This window comes from Curcuma longa, chromosome 1, assembly GCF_044706935.1.
Source record: "Curcuma longa cultivar G26 ecotype Majalengka, Jawa Barat chromosome 1, ITB_CL_G26_1.1, whole genome shotgun sequence".
NCBI classification, from domain to species: domain Eukaryota; kingdom Viridiplantae; phylum Streptophyta; class Magnoliopsida; order Zingiberales; family Zingiberaceae; genus Curcuma; species Curcuma longa.
This window is the reverse complement of record NC_133861.1, coordinates 15,342,945-15,363,846: the sequence shown is the minus strand read 5'-3', so window position 1 is coordinate 15,363,846 and position 20,902 is coordinate 15,342,945. Positions and strand designations below refer to the sequence as shown.

General features: G+C 37.2%; 4 protein-coding genes across 5 annotated transcripts; 3 read left to right on the top strand and 1 right to left on the bottom strand.

Moving 5' to 3' along the window:
* Positions 1 to 86: 86 nt before the first annotated feature.
* On the bottom strand, positions 87 to 5,043 carry LOC141829744 (glycine--tRNA ligase, mitochondrial 1-like). Its single transcript, XM_074717287.1, has 9 exons — positions 4,465 to 5,043; positions 3,638 to 4,020; positions 3,426 to 3,543; positions 2,297 to 2,491; positions 1,975 to 2,199; positions 1,489 to 1,548; positions 1,249 to 1,329; positions 766 to 1,171; positions 87 to 634 (listed from the first exon to the last, which is right to left on the bottom strand). The coding sequence occupies exons 1-9, from the start codon at positions 4,939 to 4,941 to the stop codon at positions 399 to 401; spliced, it is 2,181 nt and encodes a 726-aa protein (XP_074573388.1). The 5' UTR covers positions 4,942 to 5,043; the 3' UTR covers positions 87 to 398.
* A 1,871-nt stretch (positions 5,044 to 6,914) lies between these two features.
* Positions 6,915 to 9,802, top strand: LOC141829939 (peroxidase 51-like). Its single transcript, XM_074717432.1, has 3 exons — positions 6,915 to 7,206; positions 8,760 to 8,951; positions 9,036 to 9,802. The coding sequence occupies exons 1-3, from the start codon at positions 6,988 to 6,990 to the stop codon at positions 9,606 to 9,608; spliced, it is 984 nt and encodes a 327-aa protein (XP_074573533.1). The 5' UTR covers positions 6,915 to 6,987; the 3' UTR covers positions 9,609 to 9,802.
* A 1,857-nt stretch (positions 9,803 to 11,659) lies between these two features.
* Positions 11,660 to 15,477, top strand: LOC141838924 (putative NADH kinase). 2 transcript variants are annotated; one of them, XM_074726561.1, is made up of 5 exons: positions 11,660 to 11,856; positions 14,239 to 14,484; positions 14,593 to 14,673; positions 14,842 to 14,993; positions 15,068 to 15,477. In XM_074726561.1, exons 1-5 carry the CDS (start codon positions 11,737 to 11,739, stop codon positions 15,468 to 15,470), a joined length of 1,002 nt encoding a protein of 333 aa, XP_074582662.1. In that variant the 5' UTR covers positions 11,660 to 11,736; the 3' UTR covers positions 15,471 to 15,477. The 2 variants fall into 2 exon arrangements, with proteins under 2 accessions (XP_074582662.1, XP_074582655.1); XM_074726554.1 differs by lacking the exon at positions 11,660 to 11,856 and having other exon boundaries at positions 14,020 to 14,484.
* A 409-nt stretch (positions 15,478 to 15,886) lies between these two features.
* On the top strand, positions 15,887 to 19,325 carry LOC141838506 (large ribosomal subunit protein uL13c). The gene is made up of 4 exons (XM_074726015.1): positions 15,887 to 16,169; positions 17,420 to 17,605; positions 18,273 to 18,443; positions 19,049 to 19,325. The coding sequence occupies exons 1-4, from the start codon at positions 15,921 to 15,923 to the stop codon at positions 19,163 to 19,165; spliced, it is 723 nt and encodes a 240-aa protein (XP_074582116.1). The 5' UTR covers positions 15,887 to 15,920; the 3' UTR covers positions 19,166 to 19,325.
* The last annotated feature ends 1,577 nt before the right edge of the window (positions 19,326 to 20,902 follow it).

Genomic DNA, 20,902 nt, shown 5'->3' with positions numbered 1-20,902 from the left:
TTACACCTTTAAAAAAATATAATCTCTCATTCGGATCATCACCAACAAAACAAAATAGGAAGACAAGAAGCCATATATTTGCCTTTATGCTTCTCTATGATGTTTATTTAAAACATGAACAACCACCAAGCAGAATGAGATGCCTCATTGTGCTGAAACAGCCTGAAACACTCAACTGTAATGCAATCTATCTGTTACGGAACCACAGTTCAAAATGCTACATGTCGATCGCTATAATTAGAATTTTTAAATGACATAAGCAGGGTTAAATGATTAAATAATCCAAAATTTAGTCAAGTCTTTGATGCAATTATTGAAATACTGAACTGTAAAAATGAAAGCTCCAAACCCTTTGTGGGAATAAAAGCTAACATTCCATGTGTTGAATTCAGCATGGTTCATTCCTCATTGGATTGCGCGGCGGTATGAGCTGGATACCTCCCCATAATATCAGACCAGGTGCTTTGCCCATCTGCCACTTCTTTCACCACCGATGCTACCTCATCGATGCTCACACGGATCTGCTCCTTGCTGTCCCTTTCCCGGATCGTCACACTATCAGTTGAATCGACAGTTACTGCAAAAGGTACGCCAATTTCATCGGTCCTGGCATACCGTTTTCCGATAGATGTGCCTGTAAAAAACCCAGTGAACAAATGCTCAATTCATTCTGCTGTGCAATGAAAGTTCACAGATCACATAAAAGCGCACAGTATGAATCATCCATCGAGAACGTATACCAATTGTAAAGAAAAGGATACATACCTGTGATGTCAATAATATGAGAAATCCCAGCTGCTGTCAAAGATTTTGCTATGATTTTAGCAACATCATCAAATTTTGCGGTTTTAATTAGGGGGAAAACAGTGCATTTGATGGGTGCCACGAGAGGAGGAAAACGGAAGACATTTAGTTGTTCATCCTCTGATTTGCTTGGCCGTGTGTAGAAAGAATGCTCAAAAAGACAATATATTATCCGTCCAATGCCAAAAGACGGCTCAATAACAGAGGGTGTGAAAACCCTTTGATGTTCCTTCTTCTTTTCAATGCTAATTGTGACCATTTTCTTTGTTATGACAACAGCTTTCCCCAGTGTACAAACATAGAACTCTACCTCGCCTTTAGATTCCAAAGAAGCTTTCATTTCCAGTGCTTCCTTTTCATTCATAGCCTGTCATAGCGCCGTATAAATAAATAACAAATTCAATGAGTGTACAAGGACAGTTTCAGTGGGCAACTCAAGTTTACCTCCAATGCTTCAACCACCATCTTTTGGTTGCCCTTAAATGAGAGACCAAGTTCTTTTTTTGACGGCACAATAACAAGTTTCTAAAATTAAAAGTGATCAGAAACAGACACTATCAGAAAATGAGAAAAAGGAGCCATAAATAAATAGAGAAAGAATGAATAACAACATAACATTTGCAGGCAAGGAATAGATCAAACGCAGAAATAAACTACAGAGCATAGTCAGACATAGGAACTTGCCTCTATCTCTCTAGGTTCTGAGAATTTTTCATGAGCAACCAAAGGGACACCACTTTTTTCCTGTTAATCAAATGGAATTATTTAATTTCAATAACAGTCCATATAGTTTCTAGATATAACAAAGTATATCAAGAATGAGCATATTTGCCAGACAATAGTACAATGACAAGAGACAATAGGAATATGACTTGGAACAATTTAAACAGATGCTTGGCAAAAAGGCAAAAACTGAAGGGAGATTTAGATAATTAACTTAGTTCAGCATGATATGAACTGGAAAGACTACATGTAAAAAATATAGTTTCTAAATGTATTTAAATGCAGGAAAGATGTTTCTTTTCATGTTTGACTGGACACGTTTTGTATCTTTAGTACCTTTCCAGTGTCCTGGTTCTGAAATGCTTTTAGAGAATGTGAAGGTTTTAAAATAAAAGTACAGTATCTGAATACTAAATGCAAATGGGGTGATAAAAGTTTCCATCTCACCGAATGAGCTCGTAAATCATATGCAGATCTATCAGCAATTCCAACACATTCAATCCAGCCATAAGAACATTCAATCTCTGCATCCCAACAGTCAGCTGCATAGTGAGCCATCTCATTTGGCAAATGCTGCCTGAAACGTAATCGTTCTTTATTGATTCCAAGGCGTGTTAGAAAGAGGTACACCCTCCCAATAAAGTAGCCAAGTGTTTCATTGTTAACAATTCCCTAACAAGTATAAACAATTTCCAAAGAGACTCAACAGCCATAGCAGTAAAAACATAGAGAAGGAGAAGAGTGGAAAGAACATAGGCAAAGAACCAACCTTGGAAACTGCCTCACCAAGTATAATGGGTATTGCTGATTCCCCTGTCATTTGCTCCTTTCTAGGGAACATCAAAAACTCCAAGTTAGCAACATCAATGAATTTTGGATGCGACTTGTCTTCTGGATCCACAAAATGCTCAATCTCTGCTAATGTAAATTCACGGACTCTGAGAAGACCTTGCCGAGGTGAAATCTGCAATGTTTACGAATGGTTCGAGATGACAACCATTTTAATAACTTACGCCATGACCAAAAACACATTTTAAACTCTTTTGTATTTATAAGGATGAAAATGAAGGAAGACAATCAATGAAAAGTAGAGACTAACTTACTAGGAATTAAGTGATACATCAACAAAATGTGACGTGATGTATTCCGTTAAAGCAACCTACATTTCAAAAGTGAATTTAAAGAATGTCTGTTCATTTTCATGTAAGACTTAATTCATCTGGTTTCATTTAGTTGTTTTTTTTTCTCAACAAAAGTATGACAAAATAACTTTTTCTTTACATTTTTGAAAAATGTCTTTCATCTTGGTTTAACTATTTGTGAAAGGACTGGATATTATTATTCTTCTAATTCATTTATTCAAAAATGTTAGAAACAGTGTTTTACTGATTAACATTCTGAAGATACATGTCCTCATATCTGAAAATTGAAAATGTTGATATGGAAAGTTCAATTTCAAAAAGTTCATAGATTCCTTAACAAAATGTTTTGCAACCTCCCATTTGCTAAGAATAGCAAATATAGTGCAAAAAATAATGTGGCTATTATAAACTTAAATGATTAATCACGATCGTCATTTTTAAGACTAGCATTTCTCAGTGATGATATCGTTATTGGGGGTTAGAAAGTAGCTCCGCATTCCAAAAAGTGATTAGCTGATCAGGGAGCCAGTGTCCCAATGCTGAAGTCACTGATTTCAGATTAGTTCTTCTATAATGGGACTAATAATTATATGAAAATCCAGTATGAAATTCCTTGTAAAAGAATAAATTTCAGAAGTTGATAAAAATATCACAAGTATTCACTTTCAACACAACAATGATCGGCAATAAGTTAATCTCATGTACTAAAGTTCCTATATCCAGATGGAAAGAGAAAATAATGCAATAATAACGAACCTCATTTCTAAATGCTTGACCAATCTGAGCTGCTGCAAATGGAAGCTTATTACCATTATAATAGTACAAGTCCTTGAAGTTCACAAAGATCCCCTGAGCAGTTTCTGGCCTCATATATCTATAAACACACGATACACATTAACAAGATACTGAGAATTATTAATTAACTTTTAATCAAATGTTAATCTGTAATTATTTAAAAGTCATCTGACCCGGGCAAAAGACCAGATGGGCCAATGGAAGTCTGAAACATGAGATTAAAGGGGTAAGGATCAGAAAGTGTGTTTTTGGTGTCTGGTGCTGTGATCCCGTAATCTTTAAGCTTCGCACCTAATTCCTCTGCAGAGAAATCATCTAACATTGCTAGAACATGCTTAAGCTCTGCAGCTTTCTCAGCTGATAATGTGAGATCCTTCTCGAGCTTCTCTTTGCAGTAGTCCTTGAGTAAGTGGTCAGCTCGATAACAAGTGCCTGTTTTCTCATCCTTTACCATCAGATCAGTGAATTTATCAACATGTCCAGATGCCTTGAGAACAACTTCAGGCGTGACACAGGGGCAGTCAACCTCCAACATATTCTCTTCTAGGACAAAATGCTACAATGAAAAGAAAAAAAGAAACGAGGTAAATTCAGAGAACAACAAACCTTGAACTTCGATACTTAGAGTGAAAAAAGATACTTAATCCTGCAACTGATAGTCATAAAAACAATAGATGCGCAAACAATGTGTATAGCAGAGAAGAAAGATAACCAAAAAATAGTAATCTATACAAGTCTAAGCCTATAGGAAATCTTGCAAAAAAGAAACAAATAAATTTAAATTAGTTCTAGATTTATGAATTCTATCATAACATACAAAAAAGATTTGAACGTCGCTTTATTGTTACACAAAGATCAAATAGAACAGCTGTTCTACTAATTTTCCTTTTAAATTTCAGTCAGACGACCATAATTCTACATGGTATATACTCCATCAACGTACATATACCTAAATATAGACAGATAGCGAATATAATTACGTAGAAGAACGATTATTTACCTGGCGCCAGAAGGTGAGCACGTTAGACTTGACGGCGCAGCCAGGAGGGCCGTAGTCATAAAGGCCAGCGACGCCGCGATAGATCTTGAAGGAGGGGATGTAAAAGAGCCGTCTTTCGAGCGTGTTGACAACAGCCTGGCGGAACGCCTCCCTGCCGCCGCCGGCTGACGCGTTGCCATTTCTACTGACAGCGGCTTGGAGCTGTCTGGCTGCGGCTCCGGCCTCCACCTTGAGGGCCTTGAGAGATTCGACAGCGGCGTCGATTTCGGGCTTGGCGGCGCCGGGGCGAGTCTTGAGGGCGCGTACGGCCTCGGCCTGGGCATCGACAGCGACCTGCTTCTCAGCAAGCGCTAGTCGGAGCGATTCCTCGGAGGCAGCCATGGGAAAGGAGGATGCGTAGCAGAGGCGGAGGCGGCGGAGGGTTTTGGTTGGGACGAAGGACTCAGCGAAAGCGGAGGCGAGCAATGCGATACGCATACAAACGGTAGCGTGGTCCCGTCGTGGTGCACAACTAAAATGTCATCATAATCGAGCCGGGGAATTTGTTCCGCTGCGGTTCTGATCCGTCTTCGTATGATCTCACCTCACCGCATAGCAGAAATTAAATTAAATTAAATTCAAACAGAATTAGTTATATTTTATTATTTACCTAAATACATAAAAATATAACAAGGCAGCAGTAAGCTGAATAAAAAATGATAAATTCAAATCAGTCTTTGGACTCAATCTCTGGGAGTGATCAGTTCGAATTTCTCTACAGAAAATTCTTCTTTCTGAATCATCAGAGTAAATCGGAAAGTGTATACAACGGTCAATCCAGATGTCCAACATCTTTTGATTGCGTTCTTTTTTTAACTCACATAATGTAGAGTTGATAAAATAAAAAGCACTAACTATCTGCTACAAATTAGAAGAAAGGATTTTCACAACCATTTTATAAAAATGAAAAACTAAATGAAAATTGCATCTCTTCTATAGGCTTCATCCTAACCAAAATTGAAAGTAAATTAAAAACAATTAAGGAGAGCTAATCCTACCTTTAGAAGGACTAAACCAAACTAGGTGATAAATAAGCTAACAAAATTGAAAACAGCCAAGTTAACTAAAGTTCTATCAAAATTCTCCTAACACCCTAAACAGGACAATTACCACCTTTAAAGACTAATTCTCCCAAAGTGTAGATGTTACCAAAATAAACTTTTAAAACTTCAATTCCTTGTGTGTATTAAGTGCTTAAAAGACCTTTAAAATGTTCAGCTTGAAAGCACATAGAGACTAATATTGTCAAGATAGAGGTAGACATCAAAGACGGACATGCATATGAAGGTACATTGTGATGCAAATACAAAAGATGAGGCACAAAATATATGATTATGACACAGCAAGTGCATAAACGTTGGTCTCAATTAATGAAGTGATGCTACTACATAAAGAAGGGAACAGTGATAATCATCTCTAAGAAAGAGCAAATGAGACATCGCAATTTAGAGATGCTCAAGACGAGCAAAATCTTTTTTTTCGATAAGATATAGCTACACTTATCTTGAGAGGACCTTGCGTTGCTCCCTGGTGAAAAAGTTAACTTCGCGTTGTTAAGAGGTTGAGACCTCGTCGCCTATGTAAATTGCTCCATTCCTTTCTATCCTCGTCTAATATGCAAAACAAGCAAATTATAAGATACTGAGATTCATTAATCAGCTCGATCAAACATCTATGATACTTTGAAAGATTTGAATGGAAATGCGAGTATCCCGATTGAAACCTAGACCAAGGATCGTCTCCCAAGAAAAACAAACCCAACTTCAGCTTTTCCTTCCATCAACCTAGCTAGAAAGAGAGATCTTCCTCGCGTCCAGCGTACGCGGTGACGTCTTGATCCAACGCGACCGATTAGGGAAGACAAAGAAAGAAACCGAGTGAAGGACGCTTCCTCTAGATCCAAACCCTAAAGCTTCGATTTTCACCATAAGCTTCCTTTCTATCGTGCTCCTCTCCTCCGACAGCGATCGAAAGATCGCCGGCTGTCCCGCGACGAATCCACTCACGGAAAAGACCGACGGTTTCCAGTCATCGGAGCCCATTTTATAGACAACTTTGCAAGAGCCTTTGCACCGTCAGCACCCAGTCGCACGTGCTTCATGAATGCGAGTGGCGATTGAACCGGGTTCAGAAGGACATTTGGTCATTGTTGTCCGTGGTCACGAGTGTCGGTTTGCCTTTGGTGTCTGATGCGTCAAGCAACCAATTCAATGATTTTCTGGAACAGAGGAAGAGCGTAGGGGTAGTTTAGTCATTAACCACTCTTGTTTCCATCCGCTCTCTGCCAAAAAATCTGTCCGTCCCTCGAGGTAAACAGCTCTTAATTACCCTGTCCGAGGGACCACTCCCACTTTAACTGCCATCGATGCCTCTTCTTTTTGACCTCGCTGACGCTGCACCCCGCCATCACTTTCAAAGCCCGCCTGCTGCTTCTCATTGATGCTCGCATGACAGCTGGAAAGGCCAGGCGGCAAGCTGGAATCCATGGCCGCGGCGCTCCGGAGGAGGTCGGTTCTAGGGTTTCTGATCCTGTTCGTTGCAGTGGCGGGGAGCGAAGCGGTTCACCTCAGGCCACAGTTCTACAAGTCTAGCTGCCCCAATGTGGAGTCGATAGTGAGGAAGGCAGTCGCCAAGAAGGTGCGCGAGACATTCGTCACGGTGCCTGCCACACTCCGGCTCTTCTTCCACGATTGCTTTGTGGAGGTGAGTCCCAGAGTATTCCTTTCGTCTTATTTTCTTCTGTTCCCTTTCCCTTTCTTCTTTATTCTTTGTATAAAATGCAGATCCCAATTGTAAGTTACGATTCATGAACTTGTGGTTGGGTAGGTTCTGGATCGGATTTTTTTCACAAATTAGGTCACATGCTCTTTAACCTTCCAGATTTTTAACAAGTTGATGATTTTGAGACAAGAATACGTAGAGAAGTAGGCGGTTGAAAAAAAAATACTCCTGAAGCGATTGGTAAAAGCACAGGGTAGAAGATAGAATGCCTTCAATGTCTGAGTTGCCTTATTTAATATCTGCTCGTGACTTTGTCTGTGTTGTGTAAAGAAAAATGTGCCCTTTCATGCTGAATTGCCTATGTTTGGAAGAAAACTAAATTGGAATTTATGCAACACTGATTTAGCAGTTGGATCAGAATTGAGGTTTATTGATTTTATTTTCAATCTTTGAACATTAGGAAAAGGATAGTTCTTGATTTTTCATCGTGATTGATGACTTACTTTTGGTTGGGATCCCATTCATTTATTGGTCTTTCTCTAATATCAAGATTTGGCTTAAGGTAAAGGCTTGCTGATCTATATCAGATAAGACAAATGCAGTAGTAACTTGTCATATTCTTCAAATAGTTATCCAATGAATAACTTTCGGAAATTCCTGTTGACAGACTAGCTGAATGACTATGTTGACTTTGTGAAAGATTGAAAATAATGTTCTTAATGAAATTAGCTAAACGTTGGATTCAAGTACAATTTAGTCTTTGCCCACGCAAAGATTTCTTTATTCACATCATGTTACAAGTCCCAATCAATAATTTCGTTTTCAAAGTAAGTAAACCTGCTATAAGAATCCTCAAAGTTGTATTTAAGGCAACCTCTTTGTGGCAACCATGCAAGCCCTGACCCCTATCCAAGTCATGAGGACAGTTAGATCACCTGGCAATTTGAGTATCTAATTGCTCAAATTTGCCCCAACTGTTTAAGCAGAAATATAAAAAACTGTCAAGGGAACCAAGTATAGCAGGGAGTTATTAGAACTCGCAACGTTTAATTGTTTTCTTTACCAAATCATTCCCCTACTAATTTGTTTTTTTTTCCAAGTCACCTCCCCTTATGTTTATATGCTGTTAGGATGTGTGGATCCGAAAGTGCATTTTAGATACAAAGGAATTCAAACAAGTTGATTTTGTGTGAAAAACATGTGACAAGTCGACTTCCAAATCAGCTTGTGGGTGCAAATGACCTCAAACAAGTTGATTTGGAGTGATAATCACTTCGCAAGTTGATTTGGAAAGCTAACTTGTGACCATGCTGCCCATGTTTAACTCGTGTAAGCTGATTTTGAAATCATTTACTAGGATGTAAGAATAAAAAAACATTTTAGGTGCAAAGGGACACAAAGAAGTCAACTTTGAGTTAAAATTCAAATCAGTTGGTAAAATCAATAATGGGCTGTGATTTGATTAAAAAAAAAAGTGAAGTGTGTGATATGGTAAAATTATCCAAGGAGACTAATCATATCTGTTGAATATTCAGGGTTGTGATGCATCAGTTATGATAGCTTCACCAAGAGGGGATGCTGAAAAGGATGCCCCTGACAATCTCTCGCTTGCTGGTGATGGTTTCGACACTGTCATCAAGGCCAAGCAGGCTGTGGAAGCACAATGCCCCGGTGTTGTATCCTGTGCAGATATCCTAGCAATTGCTGCAAGGGATGTAATAGTACTTGTAAGCTCATTCTACTTGTTACTCCTTGCACGCTTGCAATTACCATTTATGAATCTTTGTAATGGAATAAATTTTTGTTGCTAGTCTGGTGGCCCAAACTTCATCGTGGAGCTTGGCAGACGCGATGGGCTTATTTCTCAGGCTACACGAGTTGCTGGCCGTCTGCCTGGTCCTGAATTCAACCTCAACCTTCTCTCCAGCCTCTTCAGGATTAACAACCTCACAACCTATGACATGATCACCCTTTCAGGGGCTCACACAGTTGGCTTCTCCCATTGTAGCCGTTTCAGGAAACGTCTTTATTCATTTAGTTCATCATCTTCAATGGATCCATCATTCAATATTGCATACGCACGTCTGCTAAAGCAAGCGTGCCCACCTAATGTCGATCCAACCATTGCAATCAACATGGATCCCTACACCCCAACAATCTTCGACAATGTCTACTACAAGAACTTACTGAACGGCGAAGGGTTGTTTACCTCAGACGAAGTGTTGTTTATAAATCACCTATCAAGGTCTGTCGTCCAGAAGTTTGCAGCCAATCAAACCAGCTTCTTTAGTGCCTTTGCTGGATCGATGATAAAGCTTGGTAGGGTTGGTGTGAAGACTGGTATGCAGGGCCAGATCAGGAAAGAGTGCACTGTATTCAATTAATACTTGAATCATGAATCAACGGCCAGATATGATTCATTTATGTCTTTTTTACAAGTAAATGCGATTAGTTTATAGATCAAATGGCGAACAGTACAGTTAAAATATAGTTAACTGATGAATCCCGAATGTAGATCAATAAATGAGTTGCATTGTTCCAATGTGATGCAGCAATTGATTCATTCCTTCAGTTTTTAGATATCGTTATTGATTCACAGGCTTTATACAAAAGTTTCTTCATCTGTCTCATCAGTTGAGTTTCTGGTATTCATTAATAACTCATCGGCGCTATTGAATCGGAGATGTGATTTCATAGCTATTATAATTGAGTTGTCGCATAGTTATAATAATTATAGTTTTGTAGCTGCTATAAATGTGAATGTTAAATAAATTTTGAATGATTATAATTTTTATCTAGAATTGAATCACAAGGACGTATAATATATTAAATTAAAGCTTGTTCAAAAATCTATATTTATTATTGGGTGTGATCCATAATCGTCTAGTCTTAAACTTGAAAAAATATGGTTTAAAGATTTTCCTAAGACTCTCAAGATTTTTTGTTTTTTAAGATTATTTTTTATATTGTAACAATTATATAATTTTATAATTGTTACAATGTTATAGTTGTAATTATGACATATATATAATAATTATAATTTCTGTTATATAGGTATCCCATTGATTTAGGATTTAAATGAAAAATATACATGAGATAATAATAAAAATAGTATGGGAGGATAATTATGTTATTTTACATTGAGGGTAAGATATCCTTTTGATATTTGATAAAAAAATTAAAATGAGATGCCTCACAATTTAACAAAAAGAAATATCTTCTTGATTTTTGCTTTTATATATATACAAAAGTACTTAGTGTTATTTTTTTATATAAAATTTATATATATATATGGATATCTAATCGAACAAATACTAAATTAAATTTGGTCCCAAAATTCTAAAAAAACACTACCTTTATTTCTCTAGCTGCTCTCCCAAATACAAGATTGAATTCATATCTAGGCTCTTTGAATCTTTCTGTTTCCCTCCAGCAAGCCTTGCAAACTTGGCAGAGCCATGAATGCAGCAGCATTGAAGTGGAAAAAGAAGTAATTGAAGTGGAATCACATGCCAACCAACAGCTCTGGTAATAAAGACCACACGTTAAAACTTCATCTACATTTTCACTGCTCTCTATTTACTGCACTTTAATGAAGCCATCCCAAGTGCCCATCCCTCCCCCTCTCCTCGATCTCCTATAAATTGCCTCACTCTCCAAACATCATCAGCATCCCTGATCATGGAGTTCAGTGTTAAACCTCTCTTGCTGCTGGCTCTCATTTTTGCCACCTCTATTTCATGCCTCGAAGGAAGGGACATCAAGAGCAAGGCTGCAGAGAACTACAAGCCTCAAAATTTCTTTGGCTACGGAGGCTTCTACGGCAACCCCATGGGTCCTCAGTTGGGCTTCAGCGCACCTGGCTTCGGGACCGTCCCCATCATCGGGAATGCTCCTTTTCCCGGCGGCAGCGGAGTCGTCGGAGGAGGACGGCCAGCCGTGAAGCCCTAATGCCACAGCCGTTCAGTCATGGAAGTCGGGGCTCGGTGAGCTGACAATACATTAACTGTTGTTGTTGTTGTTGTTGTTGTTGTTGTGATCATCTGCTAGTCAATGAAGAGGCGTCGGTTAAGTCAGTTATTTTCCTGGTAGTTGATGTACGTGTGCTTGTTGTGTCCCCATATGTCGTCGGTCAGCGTGATGTAATCTTAGTTTTCAATATCAACTTCTCAAAGTTTAACAAAGCCATGTATCTAACGAGATCAAATATATAGCATAGGTCAACGTAAGGTTTGGTTGGTCAACCAGATTGAAGTCAACTAGAGACAAGATGTCAACACAACGGGCGGGTTAGCTCTGTTTGACTAAACGAGGCCTCCAGCTCTTGCAAGAAGTGAGAAATTAGGTTATCAAAGATAAAAAAATAAAATAACAAATAAACAATAAATTTCGACCGGGTTCAGAGCGGATTGCTGGCTGCTGCGGGAATGAACCCATGAACCGAAGCCGAACCCTTCTGTTTCCGGGTACCTCGCCGACTCCCTCGACGCCGTCAGTCGCTCGGGCCCAACAATGGCGAGGCGCCGTGTACTGCTCCTGCTGAAGCCTCTCGACGTCTACCCGCCAAGGCCCAGCATGCTTCCCTCCTCCTCCGCTTCCTCCTCCTCGTTTCCTTCTTCCCTCAACCCTAAGGTGCTTCTCCTCTCGCTCTTCTTTGCTAACTTATTTGAGTGTTTGGTATGGTGGTGAATCATGTACCTCTGGGAAATGAAAAATCGACGCCTTACATAGCAACAGACTGCATGGAGATATTTTTATATTAGGTTTGCCCTTAATTTGGACCGATCATATGATGCTAAACAAATGATATTCGGGTATTCTTGACGCAAGTTTGGGTGATGCTGGTTGGTGATATAGTTGATGAGTGTTGAGGATTTGAAGTTGAAAATCTGTCTTCCTTGTATTACAGTTAGCTGACGATTGTCGTGATAATATTATGAAAGTTGCTCATTGGTCCTGTTTTTTATTTATAAAGCATATTATGCTAAACTCTTGGTGTAATCTTGTATGGTGATAAACTGACGTTCCTACACTTTTTTTTTTTTTTTACCTTTTTTTTCTTTTTCTGCTTCTTTATCCATCACCGGGAGTTTGAGTTAGTTGATGGTTTCTGAGGATGAAACGGTGTTTGTATAAAAATCAAAGTCGAAGCATTTTAGCCTTTTTAGAAAGGAATTCTCGCGGACTCATGGAGAAATGCTATAACATTCAATTTTAGGTTCTTAAAAAAGTCATCAAATGTTGAATTTTTCCCTGTTAACCTATGATTTGTTACGTTAACTCAAGCTGGTGTGTCATAGATACTTAATACTCAGGGCTGGTTTTTTTGCTATATTTTCAGTAGAATTTGAGATGGTATATCTGTGTGGCATTGTTCCTTGGTCATGTGGTCAAAATTTATCGCTTTTTTCATTAAAAAGAATTGAATACTGAACTCACCCAAGTCCTGGATGTGTTATTTTTGTGAGACATATTCCTCTATCATTGAAGACAAAGACAAGCTTTCTTTCACACTTACGCTAATTTTGACTGCTATTAGTGGGATGAAATCTAAAAGAGACTTTAAATTTCTATTTCATAGATTCATATCACTATTAGTATTTCACCTTAATTTTGTAACTTCTAAATACACCATGGGTCAGGGATTAAATATATTCTGGGGCAATTTTCTAAGTTTCACAAGAATCTTTGTGTCATTTGTATATTATGTTTCTCTTGTTCATCCTGTCTTTTGGCAGGCAAATATAAAGAGCTCTTGCATATTGCTAAACTAATGTGCTAACTCATAAGTAGAATCTAATGATTGCTAGATCCCATTGAGCTAGACGCTAAGAAGCTTATTTTGATGACACCAATTAATTACTGTTGGCACTGCTATAAGATATCAAATGGTGGATATTTTTTAACGCCAGGATGTACATGTTGTACCTCAGTGAACTCAAGCACGTGATCTTTAGGATCTTCAGATGATTACTCTCTGAACATTGCCATGTTGTTCATTTGTACATGAAAATTCTTAATGTTTTATGCTAGAATGTAAGGATGTCTTTTGTCACAACAAATTATGAAGTAAGTAGTTCAACAATAATCTGGAAGCCTCATTTGACTTTGTGAACCTACTTTTTATAAATATCAAAGCTAGCCTATTTGATTTACAGCCACTAATTCACTGGAATTTTTTGGTTTTGTTTTATTTTACTTATAACCCACCTATTATCTTACCTTTTATTGTTTTTTAATCTCATACTTTATCATTTTTGTTTGGAGCTTGTGTATTTAATTGTAAAAATTTCCTGTAGTCTAAACATATTGGCATCAGCTCTATTAGATAAGCATATACTAACATGCATGCATCAATCTGGTTACCACTCAAGGCGCTTTGCTTACATGTCTAACATTATGATTTCTGCTTTATGCTTCCTCTAACTTTTGTAGTCTTCTAATGTCCAAATGCTGTTAGCACCTATAGCATGCTAAAACTACATAAATGATCTTCTCACTTGGAGATTCCAAATAATAACTATTTGTTCCTCTTTGCCGAGTTTGTCTTTGTCAAGTATCATGTGTGACCACTATCTGCATGGGAGCTGCCACAATAAGGTCTAGGGATCGATTTCCAATAGGTACAGAATGGACCGCTGGTTGTCTCACCTCCTTATGCAATGGGCCAGGACCAGGACGAAGTCTCCCGTGATTTACTTCCCTTCGAGATCGCTTAGGGCAGGCAGTGTTTGGAATCTTATTTGGTGGTCAAAAAAGATCAAAGCTGGGAAAAAAAATCATATTGGACTTTGTTAGCTAATCTACTTTAATAATTTGATAGTCTGGTGCACAAATTGATTTAATCCCTTTTTGATATATGTTTTGTCATTATGAAAGTAAATGATAGCATCACAAGGCTCTTGCGGTTTCATGGACCATACATGTGTGAAAATAGTATTTCATGTTATTACAGATGTTGCTTTGCACATACTTGCACGGTCTATCACATTATTCATTTTGGATGTCTTGCAGATTATAAGTTATTTGAATAGCAGATGTAAGGTACATAAGGATACAATCAGATTCTGTCAGGATGTACTACAAAGCAAATACGTCGAGTGGGAACCAGTCACACGGGATAATTTGTGTCGTCCAATTCGTCATGTAGATCTTGTGATCACAATTGGCGGAGATGGCACTCTTTTACGAGCTAGTCACTTTTTGGATGACTCCATTCCAGTACTAGGTGTCAATTCAGATCCCACTCAAGTTGAAGAGGTCACTTGTTTCTGGTCCTTTTAATTGTTTGGGCAGTTGAAATTTCCATACATGGTCATTCTTGTCAATGTCAAAAGCTTTGTCGCAAAACTTATTTTTCATTCTCAGGTTAATGAGCTAAGCGATACATTTGACGCGACAAGAAGTACAGGTTATCTTTGTGCTGCAACTGCAAAAAACTTTGAGCAGGCAACATCCAGAACTTCTACTTTTATACAAGATTAGAATTCAAGTTTGTTTATTGATGATTTGCAAATTCTCATTTGTAGTATTTGATTATGATCGGCAATTGCTTAGTCGAGTGTTCCTTCGGTTTCTCATCTTCATACTCATTACCTCTATTCTATTTTTACAAAGGTATTAGATGATGTCCTTGAGGGTCGCAAACAGCCTTCAGAGCTCGCAAGAATATCCATTCACGTAAATGGAAATCTGTTTCCAACTTATGCTCTAAATGACATTCTTGTTGCGCACCCTTGCCCAGCAACAGTATCTCGGTTCTCATTCAGGTACAAATCTTCCCTCAAGTCTGAGCCTTTACTAGATGTCTTTTGGAAATAAAGATATTTGATTCTTCTTTCAGAATTGAAGACGACAGGACAAGCTCAAGCTTAGTTAGCTCCCGATCAAGTGGCCTCAGGATCTCGACCGCTGCAGGATCAACAGCTGCCATCCTTTCTGCTGGAGGTATCCCCATGCCGATTTCGAGCCAAGATCTTCAATACATGGTGAGAGAGCCCATCTCACCCAGAGTTGCGGAAGTTCCGCTGTTGCAGGGATTTGTGAAGCCTGAACAAGTAATGCTCATCGATTGGTATACTCAAGAAGGTGTCATATATGTTGATGGTTGTCATGTAACTCGTCCTCTTCAATACGGGAACAAAGTTGAGGTATCAGCAAAAGCTCCAATTTTGAAAGTTTATTTGCCTCGTGAATTTTCGAGGGATTGTTCTGTGACATATCATCAACCACAGAGTGAACTATAATTTTGTAACTTCGATTCTTTGGTGCTTGTTTGAGTTTGACATGTTATTACTTTGTCTTTACTTTGTCTTGAAGGCCGAAGATAAAGACTAATCAATTTGTGGAAAATTGATATTGCATTCGATTTTTTTTTATTTGGTGTTGATTAGTAGAATTTTTTTTATAGTTGATGATTATAAAACGAAAATATAGATGAAAATATGTTAATGATTCTATTAACATTAGAGAAACCATGAGAATTTTAGTTGTCCTCCAAATTTTAAGAAATTATGTTTAAATTATTGGAATTTTTTTAGCAATTAACCTAAAAAAAGGTGGAAAAGAAATTTGAAGATTTTTTTTTAAAAAAATCTTGGAATTATGCTCACGACTTTGGACACGATTAGGATCACGCTTATCTTATCCCCGTTCATTTCTCTTGGGGAACAGAAAACCTCCCATTTCTTGGAGGAATGGCGACGGCGATCCTCTGCTGCTCGTCACCCGCGGCCGTTACGTCTGCCGTTCCCGGAACAACCTCCCTCGGTTTCTCTAGATTCCTGGGCGGCGCAGTCACCAAGCCGTGTCTCGGTGGCGTCCCCGTCGCTTCCAAGCGCCTCCTCCGCATACATTGCCAGCAGCAGGAGCAGCAGCAGAAGAATCCGGTGGTCATCCCGAGAGAGCAGCGGTGGATGTTCGAGGAATCCGAGATTAACGGGCCTGTACTCTCTCTTGCTTCCCATTTTGTACCAAATATTTAATACTTGACTGTGTTTCCGACTGGTTCTTGGTTCTTTCAGTATGCCATAGTTGCAAAAAAAATCATTTCTTGACGGTTTTAATTCTCCAATTTCTATCTTATTTCTATGGAAGTAAATCACTCTCTTGCACAAAGAGGAAACATTGATTGTGTTACTATTTGTAAATGTAAATCAAAAACATTGAGCACAAGATATGAGGGGTATACAAGAATCGGAACAAACAATAAAATATGATGGTTCACTAGTTAAGTCGAATGTAATTAGGTTGGTTAAAAGGTGTTGGGTGATTGTTATTGGGTGGAGGTTCACAGGATTCGGAAGACTTTTGATCTGTTGTGGGAACAATTTTTCTGTTCGTATGGACTTAATGTAGGTGATAACTATCTTTAGGGATGATTTCATTAGTGGGCATCTTAGTAAAGATACACATGTATGTAATCACTCATGATTTTACATTGTTATAGATCAGGTTATGAGTAAGTTCCATTTTGGTTATCTGAAGGTGCTAATTGTTAAGGTGGCTCTAGGCAATTGTAGTGCGTAAAAGAAGAAAGGAACAGTTTAGAAAAGGCTAGATGCATGAACATAGATTTATCATGGTAGTAGAATAAGGAAGTTGTTAACTGATGAAGAGAACATAGAGCATCTGTGTGTTTCCCTCTTCACCAAAAAGAAAATGGAAGAAATCAAACAATGATGAAATTGTGTTGTGAAATCAATTAATCTATTATCAAATCAGTGAACTGAAAGTGGCTAAACTAAACACAAACAGAAATTGAACAATTCTGCTTTATCACACAAATTCACACTAAAATAATGCTAAAGTAAATCCAATCATACATGGACCTTTCTGACACTTATTGTTTGCCATAAATATTAATAACACATTTTTGAAAAATTCTTGAAATTTGGTTTCTTCCTATGTAGTTTTCCTTTATTTGGATCTAAAAAAACTATTTGAAAATGTTCTTTGAAACATTGTTGTTCATATTGGCAAATTGTTAAATTTTTTTATAATAAAAAAACATGGATCATCCTCAGATTGTTTCCATGAGTTCAGATTTTGGCTTCATTTGTCATGCAATTTCTTAGTTATGCTTTGATAGTGGATGGAAATTACATTTCCACCTAATTTTTTTTCTCATATTATGGATTCTGTCACTTAATTACTTCTCAAAAATGTAATACAAGATCCCTACTATATTTCGCAGGATATTTGGAACAAAACTTGGTATCCAAAGGCTGCAGATCATATTAATTCAGAAAAAACATGGTATATAGTTGATGCAGCCGATAAAATCTTAGGCAGACTAGCATCAACCATTGCAATACATATCAGAGGGAAGAACCTTGTAACTTATACTCCTAGTGTTGACATGGGGGCTTATGTTATTGTGGTATGTATAATGAAAGCAACTGTTTCAGTTTTTAGCATTTTCCAAGGTTTAATGTCATAAGTTTGCACAATATGACGGCAACTGAACCTGCAATTTGCTGAAACCTTGTGAAGTGTAATTATCATTTTCTTTGCAGTTGGCTGCACATCCAGAAGAAAACTCTGTAACCTAGACATTCTGATTATTCTGTTTAATTTGTTAAGGATGCTCACTTCTAGCTTTTTAATCAGCCACTGTTAATTGCCACAAGGAATCTTGGCAGGATGATTTTGCAGCCACGTTTGGTTCTTCCAATGGATATGAGGATAGTTCTGTACAATTTTTAATAAGTTGTTGAGTTCTTGGTTTGATATATTGGATACTTTTGATCTATTTATATATCTAATGGTGTCTAACCTTTTGCACATTTAAATGCTTGATAAGTGTCTGATGATCAAATAATCTTATATGTTTGTTATATTGAGAATTTCTGATTTATTTATATATCTAATGGTGGTCTAACCTTTTGCACATTTAAATGCTTGACAAGTGTCTGAGAATCACTTAATCTCATATGTTTGGGACATTGGTGAATAGATGATGTTATCAGATAATATTTCCCATTTGGTTACCTTGGTTCGTTTGCTTTTTCTCAATCCTCAATAGTTTGCATGATACCTCGAAATAGGTGAATGCTGAAAAGGTTGCAGTTTCTGGTAAAAAGAGAAGCCAAAAGCTCTACAGGAGACATTCTGGGAGGCCAGGTGGTATGAAGGTGGAAACTTTTGCACAGCTTCAGGAGAGAATTCCAGAAAGAATAATCGAGCATGCTGTTCGCGGCATGCTTCCTAAAGGAAGGGTGAGTCAGTATCTCCATTTTTGACAATCACAATATCACATATTATAGAATGTTAAGATATTCAAGATGTGAACACATATGAGGAAGCTAACCTATGGATATACTTATTTTGTTAAAGAAACATGTGGAATGCATTTCAGATCCATCTGTTCTAAAGAAAATTTGTAGATAGAAGAGTTTTTTAATAAAAAAAACAGATAATATATTATGGTTAGCATCTTAATTATTTTTCTTTGAATGTTTAGGCCCGTAAATAAATGTTTTCGCTAGCAAGTTACATATCCACTATTACACATTCTCAATGACCTGATATAATCTCTCAATATTTTTCCTAGTGACCTAAGAGTAGAGTTTCTTGTCACAAGCAATATTGATCACAAAATTTGTTTTTTTTTATTTGGCTTTGATCCGCTACTGTTTGATCTGCTTATCATTCTTCTGAATGAGTCATTCGTTTGTTCACTATTTAACTGCTTTGCGATTAGAATTTGTCGACAAATCTACTGAATTTTGTCTGTTATGTGTAACTTATGGCTTTCCTTTTCCAAAATTGTAGGGACAATATCCTATTATGATTTAATAACTGGTAAATTTGCCTATTGCAGCTTGGAAGAAGACTTTTTACTCACCTGAAAGTGTACAAAGGGCCAGATCATCCACATGAAGCTCAGCTGCCTATTCCTCTTCCTATAAGGGACAAGAGAATACAAATAGACAACTAGATCAAAGTTTCCTTAGTTTATTGGCTCCATGTTCTGATTTTTGTTAATTGCTCACATGCCTGATACAGTGGTTTTGCTGTTAGTGGTAATCATCTAGCCTCCAATAACTGGAATGAATTCTCCCATTTGTAGTTTGATTACGAGTTTATTGTTTCTATTATACTGTGTGTTAAAGTTGAACAAGAATTCAAAATTGTACTAATTTGTTTATCATGTGATTAACATGATATAATCAGAATTACTATTCCAGATAAAAATGCTAAAATGAATTAGAAAATTACTGCATCAACCCATTCCTTTGGTGCTCGTATTTATTTTTAATAGATAGGAAAATCCTTAAAGTCTTAAAATTGAAAGCCAGCCTGAGTTCATACTTGTCAAGTGGCAGAGCTGTCCGTTCTACATTTTCTCTATTCGTACAGAGACATGTACGGTCAGTCGGGTGGAAATTTGCAGCATCCAGCTCAGCACCAGTTATAAAATCCAATATATGATGAAGACATAATCATGTAAAATAATAATAATAATAATCAGTAATTTGTTGACTCTCAAAGTTTTGACTAGTTGCAATTTATCTATGATTGTAAACACAAGATTTATCTGACCCTAAATTTTTATACTTAATTAGTTGAATTGAGTATTCTTCGGTTGAATGTTTGACCCTTTTTTTTTCTATAACTGCGGCTACAGGCCACTTGCCTTCTCCTGACAATTAATTTATCGTCATCCATTCCACCTCTGTCGTTGCCATATTCGATCTCTCCTACTAAATTCTTGCATTTTTCAAGTTGCTATTGGAATGAGCATTCAGAAAACTCAAAGTTTTGCCATTCTCGTTTTGAATTGTTTGAATAATCATCATTCTAACTCATCTTATCGAAATAATTAGTAGGTAAACATTGAACTACACCATTCTATATCGAGATATTAGAACTGACGTTCTATTAATATGGAAGTCATTGACCAAGTCGAACAAAAGAAGAGTAAAAGAGTGAGAAAGTAAAGCCAAGCATGTGATGTGGGTAGTAGAGATACAAGGATTGGAACCAATCAATAAGAATATTTTATAACTTATAATTTTACCCCAAAAAAAAAAAACTATTTTCCCTCCACAATTAGTCTAATTCCTCCATTCGGTAGAAAAGAGATGTTCAAAAATGCTATTCCGGTCAAAAATAATTAATGCTTCGAGATGTTTTGAATGTTCTTTTTTCTCCTTGAGGATTGTGAAACGGTACCAAGTTCGATGCACACGAACTTCACGAACTTCACCAACCACGCCAATTACACTAAAACTTTCAATTTTATTTTATTTTATTTTTTTCTAAACAAAGTCCCACTAAATGAATAGAAGTATTTTTTAGACCAATGAAGTGATAATGCTCTGATCTTCTTAACACACTCAACCACCTTTTCTCCCTTACCAACACACTATGTTGAGATGCAATAATTAATTAAGCTTTAATTGTTAGCTTAGCATTGACTTTGTAGGTAATTCTCAGATATTTTTATTTTTTTAGAAATATCAAATTTAAAATACTCTAAAATATTATTTTAGGATTAGTGAATGATTTAGGTAATAATTTAAAAGACAACATATATACTTTATTTTCAAAATAATACAATTTTAAACCGTATTTAAAAAAGTTGCTAAAAAAATGAATCACCTCAATTGGTCTCTAACCGAAAATACTTTCAGTAGGCAGGCCAGGGCCCACCAGGGCCGGTGTATCAGTC